The 12,431-nt window shown below is 37.5% G+C and overlaps 1 protein-coding gene across 2 annotated transcripts in view; it reads left to right on the top strand.

Moving 5' to 3' along the window:
* LOC138823153 (disintegrin and metalloproteinase domain-containing protein 5-like) overlaps positions 1-12,431 on the top strand; it is a 75,897-nt gene that overhangs the window by 3,163 nt on the left and 60,303 nt on the right. For both annotated transcript variants that reach the window (XM_070016123.1, XM_070016122.1), the window contains exons 4-7: positions 2,752-2,830; positions 3,060-3,136; positions 4,159-4,336; positions 10,677-10,742. In XM_070016123.1, the coding sequence (XP_069872224.1) occupies positions 2,752-2,830; positions 3,060-3,136; positions 4,159-4,336; positions 10,677-10,742 (400 nt within the window). The remainder of the gene's footprint in view (positions 1-2,751; positions 2,831-3,059; positions 3,137-4,158; positions 4,337-10,676; positions 10,743-12,431) is intronic.

The following is a 12,431-nucleotide window of genomic DNA, read 5'->3' as shown; positions in this document are numbered from 1 at the left end:
AGAACATACAAAAGAAACAAAAAAGTCACATAGTACATTAACAACAACAACAACAAAGAAAAACCTCATGCCCATGTCTTGGGTTTCGTTTTGCTTAATATCATCATATATGGTCATATGCACATAGCTATTAAGTTATTCTGCTCATCTGCTAGGATTATGCTAGACATATACTAATTATTACAAATGAGGGCACCATGGGACCTGTGTTTCTTTTGGGTCTGGCTTTTTTCCAAGTCTTTTCATTTCCTTACAAATGGGGAGATATCATTAATGCTTTCTGATGGAAGCATTGAATTCCTTCATATATATTCATCTACTATTCTTCTATTCCATATCTCAACTGTGGTGAATAGTGGCAGCATATATATATTTTAATAAACAGATTAGTTGCTAATGTCTAAAGCTTGGATAAAAACATTTCTAGGCAAACACTATACTACTACACCACATTCAGACCCAAAGAAACATAGGCTCCATGGTTTCCCTCATTTGTGATAATTAGTATATGCATAGGATAGTCCTAGCAGAGGTTCACAATAGCCTAATAACTATGTACATATGAACACATAGAATGATGCTAATTGAAATGATCTCCATGATATGGAAACAAGAGAGAATTTTTGTGGTTGTTTTTTCTTTTTTAGTGTACTGTTTGCAGTTATTTCTTTCGTATTTAGTTTTGTTTTCTACTCTTGTTTATTCCCTGTGGTCACTGTTTCTGATTTTGGAACCCTTTGTCTTGTATATAAGTTTACCTGACTTAGGGAAGGGAAGGGGAATCAGAGAAATGGTGGGATTAAGGGTGAATCAATGCAACAGACACTAGACACTATGTTGGAAATGAACTTTACAACTTGGGGTGAGGGAGGTGGGGGGAGGGAAAGTGGGAGAAAATGAGGGAGGGGGAAACACTGTTCAAAAAGAAATGTACTCAGTATTACCTAACTTATGTAACTGTAACGTCTCTGTACAATACAATGCAATACAATAAAATAAAAAATATTTCCAGGACAAATAGAAAAAAAAATGTAGTCAACATGGAAGATCAGGTAAGATCTGGGAGTAGGAAGAGAAGCAGAAGAGTAAAATGTATACACCATGGTGCACATTTATGGAATTTATAAGTTAAATGGTTAAACTTAGTGGTCATAAGTTTTCAAGTAGACACCAGAAGTCCAATACAGTAATGATTTTTAAAAATTTGAAATGCGGGCTGGGAAGGTGGCTCAGTGGTAGAGCGCTTGCCTTGCATGCATGAGGCCCTGGGTTCGATTCCTCAGCACCACATAAGCAAAAAAGAAAAAAAGCCAGAAGTGGCACTGTGGCTCAAGTGGTAGAGCGCTAGCCTTGAGCTGAAGAGCTGAGGGACAGCGCCCAGGCCCAGAGTTCAGGCCCCACGACCGGACCCCCCCCCCAAAAAAAAACAATTGAAAAGCTAGTGGTTATGGATAGGACATTTGCCAAAGTGAATGGAATCGGAAAAGTAGAGAATATGTGTGACACTACTGCTTGGATTAAATCTATTGAAAATTGAAAAAGAAACATTGGTCATAGCAAAGGGTTATTTCAAGCCATGGCTTGAAAATAACATTTCTAAATAGCACTAGGGTTAACAAAAAGGCTTTTAAAGAGGAAAAGTTTTAAATGGTAGGAGAGAGTTTGTATCTTCTATGGCACAATATGGGATCTGCAGCACACGTATAAGGGGTTCCCCTAGATGAAAGAGGTTAGTTAGCCTCTGGAAATGTAAGGTGGGCACAAAGGATGGAGAAGTGAGATGACATGGAAGTTATGTGGGATGGTTTCAGCAGTGGTGTCAACATTTGCTCTTTTCTAGCATTGGGATTGGAACTCAGGATTTTGTGCTTGCTAGATAGGTGCTCTGATGCTGAATTATGTCTCTCCCACTCTTTTTTGCTCTGGTAATTCTTGAGATGGAGTCCTGCCCCTCCCCTTCCCGCTGGCAGGGCAATTCTAAATAGTAATCCTTCTGTTTAAGCTTTCCACTCTAGCTGGAAAGACAGACACCTACCACCCCATTCAGCTGTTGGTTGAGATGTGGTTTCACAAACTTTTTACCCAGTCTGGACTCAAATGACAATTCTCCCAGCCTCCACTTCCCAGATTGTTAGGATTACAGGTGTGAGACACTGTATCCAACTTTTTGAATAGTTATCAAGAGAAATGAAAGAAAAGTCTGACCATTGCTATTAAGAAGAGCCTGAAACATATGATTTTTTTTGTTAGATCAAATATTTCTTTTTTTTCAGTGTAGGATGTTTATTTTATTTTATTTTATTTTTTATTGTGAAAATACTGTACAGAGGGGTTACAATTACATGGGCAAGATAATGAGCACATTTCTTATCAAGCATTGTAGCCTCCTCCTAGATCAAATATTTCTAAATTTGCTGTTAATCTTACATTTTAATTTTGAGATGTACAGCATCTGAAATCCATGAGTGTTAAAAATTAAATATTTGCAAGTTTAAGACTGGAAATTGGGACTCGTACTATATCTCCCTGATCTGTCCAGTGATTTGAATTGTTCATTAACCAGTGTTTTAGTATTATGTCTCTCTAATTAAAATGTCATTCTCAATAACTCAGTTTAAAGAGATAGAGAGATATTTGGGCAATAGGCTAATTCTAGGTTTTAAGTCCTTCAAAACCTAGATTTTGCATATGAAGAATTAATTTTCTACTTTACAGTTTCATTTGAGCATATTTTTATATTTTTTTGTCTAGATCATTTTTGTCCCCAAGTGCTCTTGTTTATTATTATGACCAAGAGGGCAACAAACATTTCCAGACATTGTTAAGTCAGGTAAGCTTTAGTGTTTTTTCTTACAGATTTCTTATTTGGGATTTTCTTGGAAAAGAAAATCTATAAATGTCTATGATGATAAGAATTCTATTTGATATAGTTGCTGAAATGGAATAATCTATCCTCTTAAATATTGTAGTAGGTATAGTAATAAATGTCAATGTTATATCTTGGAGTATATATTTAACAAAATGAGTCATCCCTTTGTTTTTCTTTGTGCATTTTTTAGATGAATTGCAATTATAATGGATATATTGCAGGTTTTCCAGATTCTCTTGTGACACTCAACGTTTGTTCAGGACTCAGGTTGTATGCTATTTAAAAATGTTTAACCTGAAGGTGTTATATCCAGCTGATCCTATGCATGAATTTTCCATGTGCCTCTTCTAATTCTGTAATCACCTTTACATTTCCATTGGTCAAGGACAAAATCAATGACTAATACCAGGTGGTGGCTTCCCCTGAGCCTGGCTGGTCAGGCTCCCATGCCACTGGCTAATAGTGGTGGGATATTCTGCTGAAGGCTCTGAGTCATGGCTGGTGCAGGAAGTGCTACTGGGCTCTCCTTTCTTCTGGACTTTCCCCCAAATTTCGGTTTCAGCCTGCTTCTCAATTTCCTAGAATAAATGACAGTTGCATGATATCTGAAGCTTATAGAAACTTTGCCTGCCTCTGCATTTGATCATATTTGTTGTTCAGTCACACAACAAATAATCTAGAGTATTTAGATATCAGAATAAGAGTGGGGTATATAAAAGATAAGAGAACTGAGACCAAGGAAGAAGCCTATAGGGAAGTTACTAAATATCTCCAGACTCTGCAGGCTGGAACAGAAGGCCAACACACTAAAAAGAAATTTTACCTTGTTTAACAAATGAAACCCATGCCAATAACATACTTAAAAAAAAGATTATCATCTTAATATTTATAATTTAACCAATAGTAATATTAATGTTAATAATAAACATTAATAAACAGTACCAACATTTATTTAGTTAATAATCTAAACATTTTGATACATCAAGAAAATATTAATATTAATGATAAAATTAATATGTTTTATATTTTTAATATTACCTTACTATTTCCTTAAGATTATTATTTTTGTGATTATTAACTTATTACAAATATTTGTAATTGAATGGAATATGTGTCCTGTAATTGGGTAGTCTATTTCCAGTATAAGACCTCAAAGAACTAAGAGATAAAGTGGCAAAACAAAGATGGCTTTTAATTTAAAATAAAAGCAATTTTGGTCAAAATTTCTCATAAGCATCATAGTTTTGGTAGTGTCATTACCAACTTTATTTGATTATTTTAATATTCAGGGGCACAATACAATTTAAAAACATCTCATATGGAATTAAGCCAATGGAGGCTGCCTCAGGCTTTGTTCACATGGTTTATCAAGAGAGCAATGGTAATACAACAAATATTCCTGCCTTAGGAGGTGACACTTATGACTGGTTTAATGCTGTGCACTATCAGGCCAGAAGGACCATAGAAGTAAGTGATAACCCTTTTAACTTATTTTATGGAACGAAAACTGATGTTGCAAGCCAAATTTGATGGGTAACTTGCATAACTTCAGGAACTAGAAAGTGTATCTCTGTTCATTTCTGTGCTTTTCACTTGATATAAGTTTTTTTGACATCTGATTAAAGTTTTTTTATTGTTATACCCTCCTTTATTTTTCCCCTACCATCCCTTTCCTTCCCACCTCCCCAACTCCTCCCCTCTCTTGCCCCACACCCTAAAAGTTGTAAAGTTCATTTTCAACACAGTGTCTTGTACATCTCATTGTTACAATGGGTCAACCTGTTTCCTTACTTATGCATTTTGTGATTTCCCTTCCCCTCCCCAAATTAGAAAAATGTATATACAAGATGCAGGGCACCGGAATGAAATACATTGACAACAGGCATTGTACCATGGGGGAAGAACATAAAAAAAAAAAAACAAAAAAATCACATATTACATTATAAGTACATTAAAAAGAATAGCAACAAAGATAAAACCTCTTGTGTCCCTGTCATTTCACTTAGCATCAGGTTATATGGTCATATGTAAATAGCTTTTGACCACTTTTGCTTGTCCTAGACATATACTAGTTATTGCAGATAAGGGAAACTATGGGACCTATGTTCCTAGTCTTTCCATTTCCTAACAAATGAGGTGGTGTCATTCTTTTTGATGGAGGCTAGAATTCATTATATATATATATATATATTCTCACATTTTCTTGATCCATGCATCTACTGAGGGACATCTGGGTTGGTTCCATAGTTTAGCTATGGTGAATAATGCTGTGATAAACATAGTTGTGCTGGTAATTTTAGTATGGACTTGTTTGTGATTGTTTGGGCAAATGTCTAAAAGTGGCTTTGCTGGGTCATAGGGGAGCTCTATGTGGAATCTTTTTTTTTTTTTTTTTTTTTTTTGGTCGGCCGTGGGGCTTGAACTCTGGGCTTGGGCGCTGTCCCTCAGCTCTTCAGCTCAAGGCGAGCGCTCTACCACTTGAGCTACAGCGCCACTTCCGGTTTTCTGGTGGTTTATTGGAGATAGGAGTCTCACGGTCTCTCCTGTCCGGGCTGGCTTTGAACTGAGATCCTCAGATCTCAGCCTCCTGAGTAGCTAGGATTACAGGCGTGAGCCACCAGCGCCCGGCTTATGTGGAGTCTTTTGAGGAACCTCCATACTGCTTTCCAAAGTGGTTGAACAAGTTTACATTCCCACCAACAAAGCAGTAGGGTTCTCTTTTGGCCACATACACTCCAGCATCTGTTGTTATTAGATTTCTTGATTATAGCCATTCTAACTGGGGTGAGGTAGAATTTCAATGATGTTTTGATTTGCATTTCTTTTATGGCTAGAGAAGTTGAGCATTTCTTCATGTGTTTATTAGTCATTCTTATTTCCTCTTCAGAGAAGTTTCTCTTTAAGTCTTTAGCCCACTTATTTATTGGGCAGTTGTTTCTTTGAGGATTTGTTGTTGGGGGAATGTAAAATTTTGAGTTCTACGGATATTTTCGATATGATACCCTTGTCCATTGTCTGGCTAGTGGAGATCTTCTCCCAATCCATGGGCTTTCTATTCATCTTGCTTGCTATGTCCTTTGCCATGCAGAAGCTCTGCAGTTTCATGCAATCCCATTTGTCCAACCTTTCTTTGATTTGTTGTGTTTCTGGGTGTTTATTAAGAAAATGTCAATTTTGTTCATTTTTTTGAAGAATCAACTCTGATTTGTTGATTCTTTCTATGGTTTTTCTGGATTCTAATAATTTAATTCTGATTGAATTTTAATTATTTCTTTCCATCTACTGGACTGGGGTTTAGCTTGTTGCTCATTTTCAAGGAGCTTCAGGTGCCTTGTTAAATTGTTGGTTTCAGATCTCTCCAATTTGTTGACATAGGAACTCAGAGGTATAAACTTGCCTCTGAGTACTGCCTTTGCTGTGTCCCAGAGGAGCTGGTGATTTATGTGTTCATTTTGTTAAATATCATGAACATTTGAATTTAATCTCTTCTTTGACCCACTGGTGGTTCAGCCTGCATGTGTTACAGGATTTTCTTTGGTGGCTCTTGGTGTTGAGTTCTAATTTTATTCCCTTGTGGTCTGAGATAATATAGGGCATGATTTAAATGATTCCAAATTTGGACAAATTTGCTTTGTGACCTAAACTGTGGTCTATTTTGAAGAATGTTCCATGTGGTGCTGAGAACATGTATTCTGATGATACTGGGTGAAATATTTGGTAGATGTCTCTTAATTGTAGTTGGTCCATGCAATTGTTTAGGTCTGAGGTTTCTCGAGTTTTTGCTGGGCTGACCTATCCAGTGGGGATAGTGGTGTGTTAAAGTCCCTGGCAATTAATATTTTTGGATCTATGTGTGATTTTAGGGAAAGTATTGTTTCTTGGATAAATTTGGGTGCTCTTCTATTTAGTGAATAGATATTTAGAATTCTAATATCTTCCTGAAGGAGATATCCCTTAATTAGTATGTAATGACCTTCTTTATCTCTTCTCGCTAATTTTTATTTGAAGTCTATTTTATCCGTTATTAGGATTACAACTCCTACCTGTTAATTGGGGCCATTTGCTTGGTAGATTTTGTTCCAGCCTTTCACTTTCAGAATGTTTGTTTTGTGGTCAAGGTGTGTCTCTTGTAGGCAGAAGATAGAAGGATATTGCTTTTTGATCCAACTAGATAGTTTATATAGCTTCATTGGAGAGTTAAGTCCATTAATATTGAGATTTAGGAGTGATAGGTATTTTGTAGTTCTTGGCATGTTATCCACCTTCTTGGGGGCTGTGCCAACTAGAGTTCTTCCCATGCTTCTTGGATTCTCTGTTTGGGCCCTGTTTCTTGGTGTTTATTTGCTCTTTTTGGTTTTCTATGTGTAGAACATCTTTAAGTGTCTTTTGTAAGGATGGTTTGATGGCGATATATTGTTTCAATTTTTCTTTGCTGTGGAAGGTTTTTATTTGACCTTCCATGAAGGTAAAATTAGACTCTCCATGAAGGAGAGTTTTGCTGGGTACAGTATTCTTGATTGATAGTTTTTTTTTTAATCTTAGGGATGTGGCATACATTATTCCAGGCTCTTCTTGCTTTAATTGTCTCTGCTGAGAAATATGAAGTTATTCTGAGTGGTGATTGATGTTTTCTCCTTGACAGCTTTAAGGATCCTTTCCTTAGTCTGGATTGATTCTGTATGTATTGCAATGTGACAGTGGATGTCCTGTTCTGGTCTGGTCTAGTTGGGGTTCTAAAGTCCTCTTGTATTTGAATAGGCCTATCCTTTTGCATGTTTGGGCAGTTCTCTGCTAGGAGCCTGTTAAATAAATTTCCTAGACCATTAACTTCTGTCTCTAGGTGTTCCTCTACACCCATTATCCTCATATTAGGCCTTCTGATGGTATCTTCTAGATATTGAATAGATCTATCATATTTCTTGGATTTGTCTTGAATAGTTTTCTGTTCTTTCTGTATAATATTTAGGCTGTCGTCAATCCCAGAGATTCAATCTTCTGCATGGTCTAACCTACTGTCAAGACTTTCTACTTTGTTTTTTTATTTCTTTTACTTCTAATTGGTCAGGTTTGATGGCTTCAAATTCTTTGTTGGATCTTTGTTTTAGATCCTGTATGGACTTCTTTACTTCCTTAATTTGGTGTTCAGTGTTTATTTTCAAATCCCTTAGTTGATTAGTTATGGTTTCATGGGACTCCCTTTCCTTCTGTTGGGCTTCAGTCAGCATTCCCTTTGTGGACTCCCTGGATTCCTCTAGCTGTCTGTGGATTCCATGAATGCCTCCATTAATCTTTGTCTATTCTCATCCGCCTCAAACAATTCCTCTATTAATCTTAGATTAGCCTTATCACTCTCATGATATTTCTGTTAGCTTCATCACGCTCACCATATTCTTATCTTAATCTTTGTTTAACCTCATCACGCTTGCGATATTTCTGTTTTAATCTTTGGTTAGCCTCATCAGGCTCATGCATTTCATTATGTTTACCACTAGTATGCTCTATTAAATGTAGAGCATTTTGGGAGCTCTCCTCTGGGTTATTCATTGACTGCTGTGTTGCCTGATTGTGCTGAGCAGGAGTTGAAATACCTGGACTTGTCATTTTTCTTGTGTTTCTGCTTGTTCTGCCCATTGGGTATGATAGCCAAAGCAATTCTGAGCTAGAACACTATTTTAAAGCAAGCATCAATTACAGGCCTGTAGTTTGGTTGTCCTGTGGCTTGGTTGGTTTCTTCAATCAGTTTGTTTGAGCAGGCTGAAGGAAGCTCTGCCTTACTCAGGAGTTTATGTCCCTTCTTCCAAGCTAGTTCAGTGGGAGGGCAATATACTTTGAGTATTACAAAAGAGCGAGGTGGCTGTTTCCTCTAATTTGGAGTTGCTGTGATGGGGCTAAGTTGTAGGTAAGGCTGTGGCCTGTCAGCAATCAGTAGCTTTACCCTGATGGGTTAGCTCCTGAGAGACCCAATCAGCCCAGCCTGGAGCCAATCTCAGGATTTATGTGTAAAACGTTTCCAATTGCTTCCTGTGCAGCAACCAGATAAGGTAGTCTCTGGCTCTGTTTACCCACTAAGGAGAGTCCTCTGCTTGAGAGGGGCAACTCTCCCCTGGGGTGGAGCAGAGCCCTGTTGCAGGTCAGATCCTTTTGGCCCATTGAGTGGTTCCTATTGTCTTCTTCCCAGGCCTGAGTTTCACTAGCTGCTCTAGCTGGGTCTGTGTCAGTATCAAAGATGGAGTTTTTCTCCGGTGGTGGAGAAGGGACTACCTTCCCACCTCTGCTCCGTGAGAAGGAGTAAGGATGTTTTGTGAATACTCACAGCTCTCCTTTGGTTTCTGGGCAGTCCACGTACATAGTCTGCAACTGTCTGTGATCGACTGAATGAAGATTGAGATAAGTTGTGCAAAACAAGGACTTAAGCCCAACACTGGTAGATGCCTGTGATCTTAGCTACTCAAGAGGATGATGGAGGTTTGAAGCCAGCCAGGGCAGAAAACTTTTTTTTTTTTCTGGTTGGTCATGGGGCTTGAACTCTGGGCCTGGGCACTTTTCCTGAGCTCTTCAGTTCAAAGTTAGTGCTCTACCACTTGAACCACTGTGCCACTTCCGGTTTTCTGGTGGTTTATTGGAGTCTCATGAACTTTCCTGCCTGGGATGGCTTTGAAATGTGATCCTCAGATCCCAGCCTTCTGAGTAGCTAGGATTACAGGGGTGAGCCACCAGCGCCTTGCTAAACAGATATTTTTTTCTGTTGGACTTTGGGCCTGAACTCTGGGCCTGGGCACTGTCCTTTAGTTCTTCAAGGCTAACACTGCCACTTGAGGAACAGCACCACTTCCCCTTTTTCTGTTTATGTGTTGCTAAGGAATCAAACCCAGGGCCTCATACTTGCAAGGCAAGCACTCTACCACTGAGCCACCTTCCAAGCCCCTGTGAAACTCTTATCTCCAATTAACTCCAGAAGTGGAGCGGTGGCTGAAAGTGGTGGAGTGCTAGCCTTGAGCAAAAAACTCAGGGAAAGTGCTTAGGCCTTAAGTTCAAGCCCCATGAACAACAATAACAACAAAAAATCCAGAAACAAACCCGAACAAGGAATTAATCTTGTAAACAGCTGTAGATATATGACTGTAACAAACCAAAACATTAAACATTGATGTTCACATGTCAGCTGATTAATGCAAAAATTCTTTCTTTTTTTTCTCAATTGTTAGATAATTTAAATGAAAATCTTAAGTCTTTGTTTCAGGAGAGTTCTACAGTGGTTAATTGTATTGGTCACATGAGATCTGGATTAAAGAAAGTGGTGACTCTTTACAAACACACAAAACTGGCTTTAGTGAACTACTGTTATTTATGACTCAGCTGTTATTAATTATAGACTTTAGTAATGTCTTCTTCAAGTAGTTGTACAAAGGAGTTTCAATTCAATGTGTCAGTTTATGAGTACCATATATCTGCATTATTTGCTAAAAATAATTTTTAAACTATTGGTAGCACAAATTCCTACCATAGAAATTAAACAAATGATCAGAAGGGTAAGAAAGCAATGCTTTTGAAGTAAAATTTCAATTATTATAAAAACAACTTCCTGTTTTTTCTATGACTTGGATAGTGTAACTAGAAGCCGTTCACTAATCACTAATCCCAGCACTTCTTAAGTGGGATCCTTTGAAAAGCACCTAAATATTCTTTTTATTTGAGACAGCCTAGTTACAGAGTCAGGAACCTATCTTTAATTTATGTCAGTTTATATAATGTCAATAAGAAATAAATTTTTATAAATTTTTCAAGATTCCTCTTACATATTTTTCAGGTAAACAGACCTTCCAAGTTATACCCTCGATCACTTCAAATAAATATTGTTGTGGAAAAAAACCTGGTATGTCCTTTTTCATGTACTATTCTTTACCTGTAGTTTGAGTTCACGAACACAATGACAATTTTTAATCAATTGTATTCTTCACTTTCAATTTTATTTTGTATTTTCTGAAAATGGTGAATTAGTTTCTGCTAACTTATTTATCTTGTATATAGACAAACATTCTAATTACTTTGTGTGTATGCCTGTCCTGGGTTTGAACAGAGGGCCTGGGCACTGTTCCTGAGCTTTTTTGCTCCAGGCTAGTGCTATACCATTTGAGTCCCCCCTTGGGCATTTTCATAGTTTAATGGAGATAAGAATCTCCCAGACTTTCCGGACTGGGCTGGTTTCTGTGATCCTCAGATCTCAACCTCCTGATGCCTGGCTTCTAATTAATTTTAAAGGTGAGCCATTGTAATTTGCCGAAGTTTGGGGACTATTTTTCCTTTGTCAAAAAGACTACAACCTCCAAGAAAGGGTAGATCCCATCCCCACACCTCAGATCCTTCATCAGATTGCTATTTGACTACTTCAGCTTAATTAGATGAGTAGTCTACAAAAACCAATATTATGCTTCTTGACATCCAAAGGATAAAACAATACCATTGATTTCCTGCTTAGTTTTCCACAAATGTATGAAAGAGAAAAAATAAAGAAAAATAATTTTACATTGAAAATTTGTGAGTAAACATGCAAATTCAGGCTTGTGGTTGGGATTCAAATCCATGAAACTGCATTTGTCCCAGGTTGATTAGAACTGAGGACATTGAAATAAAGCAAATAGTGTATATCTCTGGAGATGTCACTTCAGCAGATAACTCACAGTGCCAGCAGATCAGAATCAGTCATACAAAAGCTCCCAGTTCATAAGGAAACAAATATCCATTAGCAATGGTTAACACAAATAAAAAGATGGGCATGCGGTCTCAAATTTGTAATCCTAGACACTTTGGAGGCTGTGGTATGAAGGATAGAGGTTTGAGACAATCCAGGAAAAATGTTTACCAAACTTTTTTTTTTAATATTAGCTGATAAAGGTAGAAAGGACTATCATCTTAGCTATACAGCCTAAATAGAAGGACTGAGGTCCAGGCTAGCATGGGCTAAAAATGGGACCCTATTTGAAAGATGAAAAAAAAACAGTAAAAAATTTAAAAGGGTAGGGCATGACTCAAGTGGTAGAGGGCCTGCCTAGCAAACACAAGGTCTGAGTTAAAAACCTTGGAATCATACAAAAAAAAGATTTAGGTCCACAAAACAATAAGATATTGAAAGCTTAAGATACAGATTATAAAATAAAAATTACTTTCTCCTTAAGGGAATCTGTTGATTTGAGAAGAGAAATATGAGGCAGGGAAGCTGGGCTACATGTTGACAGGAGATGTTAGCAGGAGAACAAAAAATGAAGTTTGATGGCTTACTAAAGAATTTTTAAAAATTTATTGTAAATGTGATGGAGAGAGGGTTACAGTTACATAAATCAGATAATGAGAATATTTCTTTTTGAACAGTGGCACCTCTCCCCTTGTTTTCTCCCAGTTTTTTTCCCTTCTGATTCCCCTCTGCTACAAGTTGTATAACTCATTTTCAGCATAGTGTCTAGTGAGTATGAGTACTGAATATTAGTTCACCTTTTTTTTTTATCGGTTGTGGGACTTGAACTCTGGGCCTGGGCACTGTCCCTCAGCTCTTCAGCTCAAGGCTCGT

This window comes from Dipodomys merriami, unplaced genomic scaffold (genome assembly GCF_024711535.1).
Source record: "Dipodomys merriami isolate MVZ:Mamm:240054 unplaced genomic scaffold, mDipMer1.0.p SCAF_12, whole genome shotgun sequence".
Taxonomy (NCBI): Eukaryota; Metazoa; Chordata; class Mammalia; order Rodentia; family Heteromyidae; genus Dipodomys; species Dipodomys merriami.
The sequence above is the reverse complement of the archived record's forward strand: the minus strand, read 5'-3'. Positions and strand labels throughout refer to the sequence as shown.